The 16851-nt window shown below is 42.5% G+C and overlaps 1 protein-coding gene across 2 annotated transcripts in view; it reads left to right on the top strand.

Annotated features, from left to right (window-relative positions):
- BLNK (B cell linker) overlaps positions 1 to 16851 on the top strand; it is a 77300-nt gene that overhangs the window by 14476 nt on the left and 45973 nt on the right. For both annotated transcript variants that reach the window (XM_047824944.1, XM_047824945.1), the window contains exons 2-3: positions 11346 to 11411; positions 15991 to 16040. In XM_047824944.1, coding sequence (XP_047680900.1) covers positions 11346 to 11411; positions 15991 to 16040 — 116 coding nt within the window. The remainder of the gene's footprint in view (positions 1 to 11345; positions 11412 to 15990; positions 16041 to 16851) is intronic.

The raw sequence follows: 16851 nt of genomic DNA, 5'->3' as shown, positions 1-16851 counted from the left end.
GAAGGGGAAAGGAGCCACTTAAGCTGGGCCTTGGGCTCAGGGGAACAAGTGTGGGTTCATAACAGTGGGCATCATAATTATGTCTAAAATGTTTGGTTGGGTCCAAATTGTGAAGGCCTTTGAACGCCAAGCAAATGAGTTTGTCCTTTATCATGCACGAAGCAGGGAGACATTGAGGACATTCGTGTGCGAGGTGACATGATGCAAAGGGGTAATTTAAGAAAACGAATTTGGGGGAGGGGAGGGACTGAAGTAGGGAGACCCAGATGGGAAGCTTTTGGCGTTGTCCGTTGTCCATGAGATCATAGTGGCTGTGGCTGAAGGAGTGGGCATGAGGAAACAGAGACAGGAAAGATCATCTGGAGGTGAACTGACTGAACTGGTGATCGCAGATGAAGAGTCAAAGAGAAAGAGGGTCAAAAAAAGCCCAGAAGGTTCAAGCCTGAGCATCCAAGCGTACCCGATTATAAATTCCATTGTTTTCTTATTCTCTTTCGTATCAGAAGCTTTCAACTTTCTATCACACAATGCTTGTATTGAAATTTAACAACAAAAATAAAACATACTATAAAAATGATGAGTAGCATCTTAAAAAGAAACCCAGACTCAATGATCGAAGATCATTTAAATACCTCAGATAGGAGGAAGTCAGATGAAGGATCGGCAGACCCAGTGATGATTGTTACATTTTTAAAACTCCATTCATGGTGGAAAGGAATTAAGAGAACGAATGTCTTCTTCTCTATATATACCAAGGAAGATGTTAGAGAGATTGTTATTCCAGATGATCTTAGGAACATATATGTTGGAGGAAACAGCCGGATATGAGGAGAGTGCAGATGTTCTAAGGTACCCAGCCAAGTAGATGCAGATAATTCACAGATCCAAGCCCACTGTCAGCGGGGGTTCCAGGAGCTCAGGGCAACAGTGAATAACTCTCAGCCAAGAGGAAAAGTCAGGATTATTCAGGAGACCCAAGGAGTTGCTGCAGACTCTTAAGGAGGACGTGGCCTGGTGAAAGCTGGGGTTTAGGAACAGTAGCTGATGAGGGCCCTGACAAAATCCCTCATACACAGAGGACCAGCTCCACAGATACTGACAAAATAAAATTCTAGACCCGGATCGGACCGTGGTTAAGATGTGGGGGGTGAAGAAGGAGGAAGGATTTATCTGCTCTTTTTGTTTGCAAAGAGTCTCTTTCATCCGAGACCCTCTTCACTCCATTCCTAAACCCAAAGCAAACATGGATTTTCTCTGATTAACTTGCTCTGCATTCCACCTTTCCTGGAAAAGACCGAAGTGCAAAAGCCTGCTAAAACCTGCCTTTCATGGTCCTCTGTGAGTGCATTAAGGAGCTGAAAGGAAAGCAAGATGTTTTCTGATCCTTTTATTTTTTCTACTAAAAATAACACCAGATAATACCATCTTTGAAATCATCTCCTGTATTTGGCAAAATTATTGGAAAGATATTTTGTAAAAGATACAAAATTATCTTGGACTACTTTTTGACGATGGGACCAAACTACGCATGTGCAGTGCCTTCTCCGTGCTCCCTTGGCCCTGGTGGAGCTCTGTGTCCACCAGTCCACCCTTCTGGATTTGTTCTGTCCCTCTACATCCCAGGGCTGCTCTCAGCCTGTAGACACTTTTCTGAAAGGCAGCCAGCATCTATGGATTCTTCTCCCGTGCTCTCTTAGGCCGTGGGTCTTTCCTACAGTGATAATTTGGCCAGTGGTTCTCAACCTTGGCCACACATTAGAATCACCTGGGAGCCAATGGTCTGGTGGGGAGCCTTGGGTATGAGGATTATTAAAAGCACCCTAAGTGACTCTACAAATCAAGTGACTCTTGATTTGTAGCCCAAATCAAGACTACCTCCTCTAAGAAGAAGATGTATAGAGACTGCCCATTGATGTAAGCTCTTAACTCCAAATTTAAAAAATACCCCTTGTAAAAGGCTGGGCTGTTTGTATTCAGCTCCTGGAGTTGGGAGTCCCTGCTCTGGTGCCGGTTGCCAGGGAACAGAGAGCAGACAGACGAAAAGTAGCTCTGTGTCAAATTTGTATTGATCTGAGCATAGGTGAAGGTAAGAGCCTGGTCCTCCACACCCACATCTGATTCTTTCTGCTCTTTTCCCCTATTGCAAGCAGACATCACACTATTGACTAAAACTCCTATGTTCCTTTCGCGGGAAGAGAGAGTGTCCGGGTAAGCCTTCAGCATCCCAATATAGAGTAAAGCTCTTCTGTTAAAGAAATTTCAGGCAATGCAGGCAGGTGCAAAAATACTATGGAAGTTGGGGGCCTTCGCTTGTGCTCTGTGCAATTAAGCCTAGACTAGAAGCAGATAAATCTGCCTTGCTTCTTTTAATAAAGCTTCTCAGCTTTCTGTGTGCATAAGAATCACCAGTCCAAGAAGTCTGTTAAAATGCAGATTCCTGGGCCCCACCTGGGATTTTTATTACCTTGAGATGGTTGCAGGCCCAGCAATCTGAATTTTTGTTTTTAATTCAATTTTTTTTATTTTTTTTAACGTTTATTTATTTTTGAGACAGAGAGAGACAGAGCATGAACGGGGGAGGGTCAGAGAGAGAGGGAGACACAGAATCTGAAACAGGCTCCAGGCTCTGAGCGGTCAGCACAGAGCCCGATGCGGGGCTCGAACTCACGGACCACGAGATCATGACCTGAGCCAAAGTCGGACGCTTAACCAACTGAGCCACCCAGGCGCCCCTCAATTTTTTTTTTTTTAAGCAGGTGCATTATTTTGCCTTGTACTAAACTTAGTGGTGATTAAAATGCTCTCTTCTTACACTTGGATACAGCTGGCTCTACAGAAGCATTTGTTGGGACTAAAGGCACCCTAAGAACCCAAAATAATTCATCTTTTTGCAAAGGTATTCCTGCAGGTTAGAGATCAAAATGCCACTCCGGTCAGGGCACGTAATGCCTGGTTTTATGCAGAACTGTGGTTAGTAGATGATTCCCACTTGTTGGTACCAATCAGCCACGCCAGGTTGGGAGCGTTCTCCCTGCAACCACCCATCACCTCCCCCCCCCCAGAAAAAAACACTAACAAAACAAGAACAATAACGAAAACACCCCACAACCAAACCCATTTCTGAGCACCTTCTGGCCTGGAGGAAATCAACCCAGGTGGTAACGCCCTCCCACCCCCACTTCCCTCTAGCAGAGGGCACTGATTTTGAGTTTTGTTCCTGGTCCAAACCAGTCCCCAGGGTCTTCTGCAAGAAGAGCCATTACAATGGACCAAAACTTCCTGTGTGGGCAGGCACCTTACATCCATTGTCTATTATCTTCACAGCAACCCTGCAAGGTAGACATCTTCATTTAACAGATGCTAGCGTTTAGAAACATTGTTTTAGAGTGATCTGGGTTTGAACCTGAGATGGACTCTTTCCTGCCCCTCCGCCCCCAGACATCCAGGATTGTCAACAGCTCTTGCTGGTGCTGAGCTCAGGTCTGGTCTGGTCTTCTCTCTCCACTCCTTCAAGCACACGGGGTGGGGGGGGGGGGGGGGGGGTGTTGTCCTGACATTTCATTGCTCCCTGTCACACCCACCCAGATCAGAGTTTCAGCTAATTAAAAGCCCTTTCAGTTTGCAGGAGGAGAAAAGGTGCAGATAAAGACTGGCTAGCTAAGCAAACAAAGTCTAAGGATCCTACTCACTTGTGAAAATGTTCGAGATATAAGTGAAAAATGCAGATTACAAAATGTCAAGTATCATCTTATTTATTTTATTTTTTTAATGTTTTTAAAAAAATTTTTTTTAACGTTTATTTATTTTTGAGACAGAGAGAGACAGAGCATGAATGGGGGAGGGTCAGAGAGAGAGGGAGACACAGAATCTGAAACAGGCTCCAGGCTCTGAGCAGTCAGCACAGAGCCCGACGCAGGGCTCAAACTCACAGACCGCGAGATATGACTTGAGCCGAAGTCGGCCGCTTAACCGACTGAGCCACCCAGGAGCCCCAAGTATCATCTTAATTATGTAAAATCTATACATACTATACACGTGTAGTAAAACATTAGAAGGCTTTTGATTTTTTAATGTTTATCTTTGGGAGAGAGAGAGACAGGAGAGAGAGACAGAGCTCAAGTAGGGGAGGGGCAAAGAGAGAGGGAGACACAGAATCCGAAACAGTCTCCAGCCTCTGAGCTGTCAGCACAGAGCCCGATGGGGGGGGGGGGGGGGGGCTCGAACCCACAAACCATGAGATCATGACCCGAGCCGAAGTTGGACAAAGTTGGACGCTTAACCTATTGAGCCACCCGGGCGCCCCTAGAAGGCTATTTAATTAAATGTTAATAGTGGGGGTTGGAAGTAAGAGTGACGTTTTAAGTTTTATTTGCAAATTTTGATACAATGAACATGTTACATGTGGCCACCCTTATAGTGACATACAAAAATAGTTTCACTGCCCAAAAAATCCCATTCCATCTATTCATCCTTCCCTTCCTCCTCCTGAAATCACAACCACTGATCATTTCACTGTTTTCATAGTTTTGCTTTTCCCAGAGTCTAGTTGGAATCAGGCTTTCAGGATTGTTTCACTTAGCATAGATTACATTTTTTATCAGAAATAAAGTTATAAAATTAAAAACTGTACAACCTATGTGACCAGTCACTATTTACCTGTGACTCCAAAGAAAAAAAAGTCACATCATTCTTTGCCGTTCAAATTACAGTACCCCTATTCCCGCCCCTGGCATTCTGGGACTCCCAGGGCTGCATACACATCCCACACTGCTCCATACTGGCTCTTGCTTGTCTCCAGATCCATGAGTCCCTCTTCTTAGAGTCATTTTTCCCCCCACTGTGGAGCAGACAGCATCCTCCAGGCACCATGTGAATTTCTCAGGCTCTTGCACCTTTGGCCACAGACCCTTTCCTCATTCCCCCACAATCCTAACAGACTTAGTCATACATACTTGAGACTTTGCTGAAATTTGGGGAATGGAAGGAAGCACAACACAGAGAGCGATTTATATTTGCTCCTAGACAAGGTTTCGTTCAGCCTCCTGGATCCTTCTTCAGGTCTTCCGTGCTTTGCTCCCAGCCATAGACTATTTCAAGGGCCAGCTCACCTCTGCACTATAAAAATCCCTGGAGAGGTCAACCTGTAGAGGGACCAACAACCAGGAGGCCCCAGAAGACAGGAAACATCCAGTAGCAAAGCCCAAGGCCTATATACCATATCCTCATTTTCCTCACTTCCTGGAATAGAGTCTTTGCAGGCTGAGTAGCAGCAAGGACAGCCAGGGACAGGGATATAGTCCTGTCCCAACGTCACCAAATGGTCCTGGCCAAGTGGCTCTGTGCCAAGCAGATGCAGTCCCTTTTTACGTTGCTGCAAATGTGAGGGGCGTGTCTGTCCTGCACCCCCTTCACTGATACTCTGCTTTAGCAAACTATGGCTCAGGAAGAAAGCACGTGACTATAAAATAAATAAAAATACACAGGCATGGGGTAGTCTAAATCCACACAGAGAAAAGTCCAGAGTCTCACAGAGGAGGGACAGTCTAGTAAAACCCACACCCAAATTAAGTTATTGAAGTGACCACGCAATTTATTTGTCTGAAACTTCACCCTTGAATGCTTGAGAACTTTTCCCAAGCATCTGTTTGCTTAACTTAGGCACAACTAAAAGGCTCACAGCAAGGGGCTGGGGGGGGGGGGGGGGGTGGCATATGTTCAGAGGGTGGTCTCCTGGCCAGTAAAGTCAGCACCAAGGAAATTGTTAGCAATGCAAATTAGCCGACCCACTACAGACCTACCCAATCAGAAGCTCTGGGGGTGGGTTCACCATTTTCAGAGCCCGTCAGGTGATTCAGGTGCAGTTTACAGTGGGAACCACTGGTCTATCAGATTCTAAAGTAAACCACTTCCTTGAAGGCAAAAAAAAAAAACCTGCTGCTTACTTTCAAACAGTGATTTTTTTCCAACTCAGTACATTGTGGGATCTAAATCCTCTGAGGTCCAGGTTCAGCCCGGGTCACACTACTTCAGAGTATTGTTAAATAACTAAGGTTGTTGACATTAATTCAAAAGCTTGAAGAAAATTTTTTAAATCAATGACAAAGGAGAGAATGTATAATTTGATTTGGTTTATAGCGAAATAATAATTGTAATTATTTATATAATGTATTCACCACTGTAAAATGTTGAAATAGCATGCTACTTAAAAAATACGTTATTGGGTGCCTGAGTGGCTCAGTCAGTTGAACATCCAACTTCAACTCAGGTCACGAGCTCTGCGTTGGTGAATTCAAGCCCTGCATTGGGGCCCCCTTCAGATCCTCTGTCCCCCTCTCTCTGCCCCTCCCCTGCTCCCTCTGTCTCTCTCAAAATAAGTACACTTAAAAAATATACTATTGACATCTTTTAAAAAATATATTAGATGGCCTTTGTTCTTCGTTCATTTTATTTTGTTACCTGTACGTGGCTGTCTCTTCATAATTTAAAGAGTAGAACATTGTGCTCCTATTATCCTTCCGCCATCCATGGAAAGATATCTCTGAAAGGGCTAATCAAAGAGAAGCTTTTTTTTTTTTTTTTTTTTTTTTGCCTAGTTTCACCTACACGTGACTTCTCACAGTGAGACCCGCTGGTATTTAAATCTGGGAACAGTCCAGCTGCACATGCCTTTGCATGTGCTTTATGTTGTAGTAGAGGGGAGAAAAAAAGGGCTCCAAAGACGTTACCAGAGAGCAGGAAAGCTGTGCATCAGGCAGCGTGTGAATAGTTGATAAAAGGAGCTGAGAGCATCCCCAGGTCTTCTTGGTTTGGCGGACACTGTTTTTCCAGGTAACAGACACTTGGCTGCTGAAACAGCAGTCTGAGAGCCTCAAGTGTTGTGTGAACGAGAGGCAGAGGGAGGGGAAAAGTTTTGAACACAAGAAGCATAATTTATGAAGCAACTGATTATTTTAATAATCTATAATGAGGGGCGCCTGGGTGGCTTAGTCGGTTAAGCGGCCGACTTCGGCTCAGGTCATGATCTCGAAGGTCCGTGAGTTTGAGCCCCGTGTCGGGCTCTGTGCTGACAGCTCAGAGCCTGGAGACTGTTTCGGATTCTGTGTCTCCCTCTCTCTCTGCTCCTCCCCCGTTCATGCTCTGTCTCTCTCTGTCTCAAAAAATAAATAAATAAATAAATGTTAAAAAAAGATCTATAATGAAAATAACTTAAGAAAGGCCAAGAAGTATCAAATACCAACTTGAGCAAATGACAGAATTACATGAAACTCTTTTGCAACAATTTACACCTGTTTGTATACACCTGCAGCAAAGTTGCTTATACAAATCAGCCCCTGGCTCCCTCTTACTCTGTCTGTGTCTCCTGCTGACAAATTTCAGACAGCCTCCTTCACTCTGGCTCATCTTGTCCTTAAACCTGGTTAAGGTTTAATTTAGTCTAAAGGCATGCCGTTCAGTTACATCAGCTTACAGCGGGAGATGCCCTCTGCTCTGCACTGGAAATGATTACATTGCTTCCCAATCAAACCATTCCAGCTTCGCTCTCTGTGTCTCTTTCTCTTGTGCCTGGACATCTTATCTCCCATTTTCCCTCATTCCTCTGTCTCAGAGATTCCCTATAGTTCTGCAGGAAAAGGAGATGGGGCGGGGGGAGTGGTAGGCACAGGTTATATGTGAACAAACTCTAGAATCCCGAGGAGTTCCAAAGCAGCTCAAAGGTCGAGCTTTAGGGACCCTCTGTGTATCTCGGTTGGGCAGGTGGTCCTCCTTCACCCTCATCCATTCTCGTCTCCCTGCTGCTGAGCCTGGTGCTCTGCTGAGTTCTCATATGAGTAGAATCCGTGAGCACAGCCTCCCTAACTGGGGATAGAAAACGCGATCTCATTTCCTTTGTTACCCAGATTACTGCTTGGCTCCCACCCCTCCCCACATCCCAACATGGGTCCCTCAGTGGGTCCCCCAGTTCTGAAGACAGTTCCCCAAGAAGTAGCCTAAAGGATGTCCTAGAAGAAGTTTCTCTTCTGCTACTCCACCTTCCAGCCGTGTTCCCTGTGCACTCAGCTCTTCACGCCATGGAACACAGCCTTGCCCACAGCCCAGAGGCTGCAACAGGATAAACAGGATACCGCTGAACATTCAGGGGCAATGGAGAGGAATTGTCTTGGTGCAAATGCCTAGTGATGGTGCCCGGCATGGCTCTTCTCAGAGCTGGAGCCCAGACCCAGCCTCAGGTTCCAGCCAACACTCCACCCTTGTATCCATCCCTCCCCTCCTCTCCACCACTTCAGTGGTTGTTCTTCAGTATTAGTTCCTAACAATCATTAGATGGAGAAGGGGAGAGAACTCCCTAAGATCCCCAGGACAAGTTCCCATTCCTTGTTTAAGAACTTTCCTTTTCCCAAAATAGTTGAGGGTAAGAGGGTCCATCCCTACCCGGTAAATCTCACCCCACTCCTTAGTGCCCGAGGGCCCCTCAGTAAACAACTACAGCAGAACAGCAACCTAGATGGGTTAGTTAGCCTTAAATTAACACTTTTGCAGACGCCAACAGGCTGGCCAGGCAGAGGCCCCCCCCCCCCCACCCCAAGCCTCCTCCCTGCTCTAAACTCCACCCACACTGAAGAGTTTTGCAACATGTGCGTCCTAAATCCGTGCTGAGCCAGAGATTATTTCCCCGTATTCCCCCCCTCCCCCCAGTCAACAGGGTTTTGGAGGCCTCTGCCAAACTGAATTGTGCACCACTGTTCATATTACCTAACACAAGGCCTAGCTCCGAGAGCAAGAGAAGTGTGCATGCAGGTTTGCGGGAAATAGGTTTCTCCAAGAGCGACGGCTGTGGACAAGATTTACATTTTGATAACTATAGGGCCCGATCAAATGGTTTCCTCAGAACAAAGGAAAGGCTTGCCTGAAGGGTAAATTCGGCTATCCTACTCTTTCAGGGCAGAACCGTGTGAAATTATACATACATAATTTACATTTACATATAAATAGAAATAATAAATATATTTTATATATTTATACACACCATTATTTACATATACACTATAATATGTAAATGTGTATTATACATAATATGTGAACATATTTATTAGATATATTTACATGTAAATATAAATATATATAAGGAACATATTTACATATATATTTTTTTAAGTCAGAGAGTTATTATGAAGGAAAAAACCATGGCCCAAGATTCCAACTTTTAACATTTTCCTCTATTTATGTATATAAAAACAGATAATAAAATGATAGATGCACAAGCTATGAACATTCAACTAATATAGAAAAATCTTCATTGTTTTTTTTTTTCAATGTTTTATTTATTTTTGGGACAGAGAGAGACAGAGCATGAACGGGGGAGGGGGAGAGAGAGAGGGAGACACAGAATCAGAAACAGGCTCCAGGCTCTGAGCCATCAGCCCAGAGCCTGACGCGGGGCTCGAACTCACGGACTGCGAGATCGTGACCTGGCTGAAGTCGGACGCTTAACCGACTGCGCCACCCAGGCGCCCCTGAAAAGTCTTCATTGTAAAGTGAAAGTCTCCTTTTTATAAAGCAGAAGCCCTCATCCCCACTCAAGCCTCCAGCCCTCCGTCTGCCATTGGTACAAGGGCACCCAGCTATGAGGACAAGTAGAGACTGAAATCTGTCTTTCGCTATTTGCCAAGCTGTGTGCCTGGCCACTGAGCAATGTCCACTCAGAAAAAAGGGTACCTTTTCCTAATTTGTATGAGGACGCTGTATTGACTTTGAAAACATTCTTTGAATAATTCCTGCGTATCTTTCTAAAAAATTATGCACCTACCAGCACATATGAATGTATGTGTCCTTTGCAATCCCACAAAAAAACACAATACACATTATTCTGAACTTCCCTTCCTTTCTTCCTTTGTTCTTTTTCTCCTTCACCGTATTTGTGTAACTTAATAGGTATTGGGGATTTTCATGTATCAGCAATACTGATGTGTGCTTCTTTTTTTTTTTTTTTCTTTTTTTTTAAGGGTCTGTGGTATTCCATTGTATGGCTTTATCAAAGTTTATTTAACTAGTTCCCTTTTAATGATTGATGGGCATTTAGGTTGTTTCCAGGTTTTATTTAGTGGGGAGGCAGGAAGGATTAGGGTTATTACACAAATAACATAGTACATAGTGGTATAGTTTTATGACCATGTTCAGGATGGCAAATCCCTAACAGTAGAATTTCTGGGTCAAAAGGCATGGAGTTTTTAAAATTTAACAGATATTGGGGCGCCTGGGTGGCTCAATCGGTTAAGTGTCCGACTTCAGCTCAGGTCACGATCTCACAGTCTGTGAGTTCGAGCCCCGTGTCGGGCTCTGGGCTGATGGCTCAGAGCCTGGAGCCTGCTTCCGATTCTGTGTCTCCCTCTCTCTGCCCCTGCCCCATTCATGCTCTGTCTCTCTCTGTCTCAAAAATAAATAAACGTTAAAAAAATTTTAAAAAATAAAAAAAATAAAATTTAACAGATATTAATCATCACAAATTGCATTCCCAGGAATATCCATATTTTGGTGCGCCTGCCACCCCGCCCCAGGGTATTATCACATTAAGTTTTGCCAATTTGATAAGCAGAACATATCTCATTGTTGTTTAGATGCAAATTCCTTAAAAAATAAGTCATGTTACCTGTTAGCCACTTGTCCTTTTCTGTTAGCTGTATGTTCACGTTTTCCCCATTTCCTATTGAATTATTCATCTTTTTTTACTGAGTCATAAGATTTCTTTGGAAATCAAAACACGTAGTCCTTATTGTTCTTGTGTTGCAAATATTTCTTCCAGCACATCATTCATCTCCTGATCTTGTGCATATTCCTTTTGTTCTACAGAATTTCCAAATGTGTAGGCAGTCAGATTCATTAATCATTTTCCTTATGGCTTCTGTGTAGGTACAACTTTCTAGTGACAGTTTTTCCAGATTCAACCTAGTAAAGTTAACCAAGAACTCTTGGGCCTGATTTCAGCCCACCTGTCCTTCAAGGTAGCCCCATCCTGGCAGTGCAAATGCTCTAAGGACAATAAGTGATGAACAGTGAGGTTTTTCAGAGGGCTTTTGCCTCCCGTGTCTCCTAAAAATGAATAGATCTGGAAACCAGAATTTCTCTTCAGAGCCCAGACATTCAGGGGACAGGGACACGGCCCAATGACCACGTTCCTTACATTATCAGTCACGCTTTGCTTTACTCAAGTAGCAGATGGTCGATTAAATATGATACGATTCTCACTGGGGGCTTATTGTAGGGTTTTTTCTCCTTTTTGTATTCCCTTTTGACTTTAAAAAAAAATCAACCTATTATTAATATTTTATGTTTGATTTTATTTCTTGCAGGCAACTTCAAAAGATGGTCCATGACATCAAGAACAATGAAGGTGGAATAATGAACAAGATCAAAAAGTAAGTTAAACTCCATAGCACTGTATAAGCACTCATTTACATAATTAACACATCATCCCAGCCTGTGCTAAGTGGAAGAAGACAAAGTTCTCCGTTACCTGAGTGAGGAGTTGCAACCTTTTTAGCATGTAACCCTTTCTAACTCGTGGCCAGAGTCCATGGTGGTCAGATCTATGTTCAGGAAACATGGCAAATGAACAGGGTGATGCTCAGGGCCCTTTGCTTTCCTCTCTCATTGCAGTAAAAGTGAGCTATGCCACTTAAGATGGCAAATGTCAACAAAGACCTTTATAGAAACAGGAAAATCAGCTTCTGTAACTATGTAGTTAAGGGCCACTAGGACATGGTTGGAGAAATCCGAAAGAGAAGTTACAAGAACACAGCCCTAGCATCTTTAGGATGCCATACCTGTTTTCCATATTTCAATTTTTGTTTTTTCAGTTATAGCCTTAAAATGGAGTTAAAAAAATTTTTTTTAATCTTTATTTTTGAGACAGAGAGAGACAGAGCATGAGCAGGGGAGGGGCAGAGAGAGAGGGAGACACAGAATCGGAAGCAGGCTCCAGGCTCTGAGCTGTCAGCACTGAGCCCGTCGTGGGGCTCGAACTTGTCAACTGTGAGATCATTACCTGAGCCAAAGTTGGAGGCTCAAATGACTGAGCCACTCAGGCACCCTTTTAAAAAAATTTTTTTTAACGTTTATTTATTTTTGAGAAAGAGAGAGAACATGAGCAGGGGAGGGGTAGAGAGAGAAGGAGACAGAGAATCCCAAGCAGACTCCGTACTGTCAGTGCAAAGCCCGATGTGGGCCTTGAACCCACGAACTGTGAGATCATGACCTGACCAAAGTCAGATGCTCAGCTGACTGAGCCACCCAGGCACCCCAAAATAGTGTTTTAAGTTGGCATTTGGAGAAGGAAACTAGAATTCCAAATCTTCCTGCACATCAGAAACTCTTAAGTTTTTTTAAAAAAAGAAAATAAAAATTGTACATATCTATATTTGTCACTCAAAATCTAAGTTAAGAGGAAAGGGGAGATGGTATTCCACTAAGTTTTTGTTTAAGTTCTTTTTTTCAGAAAATGAAAGTAGTAGTCATTCACCAGAAAAGAAAAAAAATCAAAGAATTCAGAATTGCATAAAGTCAAAATCTCCTCCTTCCCCATGCCCCACATCAACCCACTCCAGGGCAATGGACATTGTCATGAGTGAGTCTGGTATAAATATCTACATGTATGTATTTTCACACGCACATACATATATTGACGTAGATGTAGCACTTACCTATACATACATACGTTTTCATCATGAATGGTGCTATTCTCCATAAAGCATTCTACCAACCTGACTTTGCTTAGTGGTTTTACTTAATGTTATATCATGGATATCTTTGTTTGTTAGAATGTAAAAATAAACCATATTCCTTTTTGAATAGCTGATTAATAGTCTGCTATAAATCCATTATCATTCATTTAACCAGCTATGTATTGGTGGACACTTTTTATTTTTTATTTTTTTAAGTTTTATTTATTTATTTTGTGAAAGAGAGTGTGTGCACACACGTGAGCAGGGGAGGGGAGAGAGAGGGACAGAGAGAATCCCACGGGGCTCAATCTCACAAACTGGGATCATGACCTGAGCCAAGATCAAGAGTCAAAGGCTTAACTGACTGAGCCACCCAGGCGTCCCTGGTGGACACTTTTTAAAGAGAGGGAGATGTGGCAGTTTAAACAGGCATATTCTTGGAGGGCAATTTGATAAGATCAATCAAAATTTTGTGGCCATTGCTTTCAGTTTAACTGCCATAAATAACATTTCAATAAATAGTTTTTGTAGACTTTGAGTATAGCAGAAAGCTAAATTCCTGAAATGAAATTTCTAGATCAAAGAAGTTACACCCTTGACATTTTTGTTGATATTACCAAATTGTTTTCCAAAAATTTTGTACCACTAATAGTGTATAAAAGTTCATTGACCTATACCTTCGGAACAGAGTATGTTCAGGGGCATCTGGATGGCTCAGTTGGTTAAATGACCAACTCTTGATTTCAGCTTCACAGGTCATGATCTTGTGGTTCCTGTGTCCCAGCCCCACACTGGGCTCTGTGCTGACAGTGCGGAGCCTGCTTGGGATTCTCTGCCTCCCTCTCTCCCTGCCCCTCCCCTGTTTGCACTCTCTCTCTCAAAATAAATAAATAAACATTAAATATATATGTATAGATTATATATAATATAAATATATGATATATATTATATATATATAAAGAACAGAATATCTTCATTCTTTGGTCTTTGCTAAACTCGAAAGAAATCATGTTTTATGGTGTTTTTAGACTATAAAATGTAAATGAGTCTCAATATGTATAAGTGATTATCATAAAATCGTTAAAACGGTCTGCTTGTGGGGAACTGGTCATCTCCTAGAGGAGGAGACTTTGTCTCCATGTTCTGTCCTGTGGCAGGGAGAGGCATGTGATTATTTTCATTTAATACTTCTGACACATACAGAATCTCACTGAAATGAGAGAAGCCTGCGAGTCATTGTTTTAATCACTAGCAATTCTAGATTAATTATCCCACAGTTGCTAGTTTTATAACACACGACTTTTCTTAATAATATGGAGCCTCTGTATAAAATGTCTCTCTTTTCCATGGTCGGTCATACTTACACAGTAGCCACGGAGCTCACATATTTTCAGACAGTTTCTATTTTTTTTATGCCCATTGTTCCCAAAATGCACTTGTACTTGACAAATGTTTCTTCTCAGCTTGGGAAATCTGGCTGCCATAGTCATTACCCTGGGTGAAGTCAGTGGCCCTTTGGTTCTAAGGGACCTGCAGTTAAGCTCTTACTCGTTGCCAGGCAACAGGTGCTACCTTGAAAGGAGGAAGCACGGTTGAACACGCTGGTTTCCTAACACAAGACCATGACAGAGTTGTCACTGGTTCATGGCCAAATGAGAAAATACGGACCTTGAAGCGTTGGGGGTTAGCATGCAGCTGCCAGCTGCTGAGTGAGGCCCAAACCACAGCTTTTCTTCCTGGTCTGTGTTCAGTGACCAACAGCCCTTTCCTGAGTCTGTCCTTTATTAGGAGATGATAACCTTCATACATTTGGGGATATTAAAATGCCCTTTCTTTTCTTTAATGAAATGATGGCAATAATGGGGAATGGTTGGTTTTCAAAATTTTTCTCTTTCAGGAATAGACCTGGTACCATTCCTTGTTTGTTTTTGAGGGTTCTTTTCCCCTATAACACCGTGGATCATCTCTGTCTCTGGACCTCATCATACATCTAATGATAATATCTTCCCAGCACACCCTGTCTTGCCATGAGAATTGAATGAAATAATTGATCTGAGAACCTTGGGGCAAACAAAAGGCAGAATTTCTATGCAAACATAAAAATTGTTATTTTTGAAACATTACAATTCTGGTTTATCAGGCTTATTTTTTGTAATCAAACATGAATTTCTGTGCTGCTTTTTTCCCCCCAAGGAATGAAATATGTTTTGCATGTAATGGTTACCTTATATCCTACCTCTGTAAAAGGATGTGATGTTTTAGTAAATAAAAGCTACTGGATATAGGTTCTATTTATATATTTTTAAACTTCTTTAAGCAAATCATTCTTAAATAAAATGGGCAACTATTAGTAAGAATAATAATTTACTAGAAATAGAATGGGAGGTGGTGTCAAAACTTACAAAAAGCCTAAAAATTGGGGTATATTTTTAAAATGTAATTTTAAGTTTCTTCTTGTAATGAGTAGGGAAGGATTGTGAATATTCAAACATTCTATATATGCCTAAAGATACTAAAGTAGTTTTGAGAGTGCTTGAAACAGTTCAACTTCTAAGTAAGCTAAATATCACAGTCCCCACCCGGGAACACTCACTGCTCTCTTATTTGGCTTTTTTTTTTTAAATAGTGCAAAAACAGTGTCAGTCCAACCTACAACCAAAGTGCTCATTATAACTAATATTTTTCTTGTTGTTTAAAGCATTGAGGTATTTATTTCTTTTAAGTTTATGTTTTGAGAGAGACAGAGACAGCATGAGTCGGGGAGGGGCAGAGAGAGAGAGAAAGAGAGAGAGAGAGAATCCCAAGCAAGGCTCCGCGTCGCCAGCACAGAGCCCCATGCGGGGCTCGAACTCAGAAAACCGTGAGGTCGTGACCACAGTAGAAACCAAGAGTCAGACGCTTGACTGACTGAGCCACCCAGGCGTCCTGCATTGAGTTATTTATTAAAACAGAGTTCATCTTCTATTACCATCTTATCAACCAATTAACAATTTTCTTCCCTGAAGCTCTGAACTCAGGTGAATATTCCACCACCTGACTTCACCTTTGCCAAGTCACAGCCCCGTTGTACACTGGGGAGATGAGGGAGCTAGGAGACCTCTGATCAATGGCTTCACTACGTTTATAATACATTTAGTCTTTCAATGTGATGGGTCCAAAAGAAGCCATTATTCTATTAGTTATCTGTCTGTTATTTCTATATTTGCTTATATTATGGGCCTTGACAACAGTTGTCCTACCCACTGACCGTTTGTCTAATGGTTGTTATCTATAGGCTGAAAGTCAAAGCACCTCCAAGTGTTCCTCAAAGGGACTATGCCTCAGGTAAGAGTATTTCTAAAATACTTGGACTCTCGACTAATTTCATGTTCATATTTAATTCTTGAAAAGGGAACTATGTTCTACTCATTTGAAAATAAAAGGTGCCTATCCTAATGCCCAAATCTATTAAGCATTTGACTATAGTGGAGATGTAGTAATCCATTCATCCATCCATCCATCCACTCATCTACTTATCAGACATTTATTAAGTATTGTCCATGTGCCAGGTACATACAAGGTTTTAGGTGGAGATACAGTGCTAACCAAGAAAAATATAGTCTCCACACTCATAGAATTTATAGCAAAGAAGAGTATCCATTCATGATCTAAAAGCAATTAGGGTTCAGGGTGATGGGGAAGCACAAAGTTTTATGAAAGTCCTTACAGCAATGTCTAATCTAATCTGAGGTGGAGGTTGTGTAGGACCCAAGCTACCCAAGTCTGGTGACTGACCTGTTGGACCACTTTCCAGAACTCACTGGGTCACAGAGTGATACAAACATATATACATACATGCCCCGTCCTGACCTTTGAAATCTACCCGATCAAAAGTCAAGGGAGCTGCTTAGTGAACAAATGAGAACAAATTCATTCTTCTCTCCCAAGTTCTAAACAAGAAAAGAAAACAGACTACACCTGCTAAGTAACCCAAGTTTTGGTAGGTAAGTCATGGAATCATGGAGTGTCAGGTTTAAAAGGAGCCCCAGGGGTCCTACAGCCTGTATCCAATCCGGTGCTTACACCTGCTCCCCCCACCATGCACCACAAGTGAGGTCCACTTTCTGTTTGGACGTTTCCGGTGGTGACCTCCCAC

Source organism: Prionailurus viverrinus, chromosome D2, assembly GCF_022837055.1.
Source record: "Prionailurus viverrinus isolate Anna chromosome D2, UM_Priviv_1.0, whole genome shotgun sequence".
NCBI classification, from domain to species: domain Eukaryota; kingdom Metazoa; phylum Chordata; class Mammalia; order Carnivora; family Felidae; genus Prionailurus; species Prionailurus viverrinus.
The sequence above is the reverse complement of the archived record's forward strand: the minus strand, read 5'-3'. Positions and strand labels throughout refer to the sequence as shown.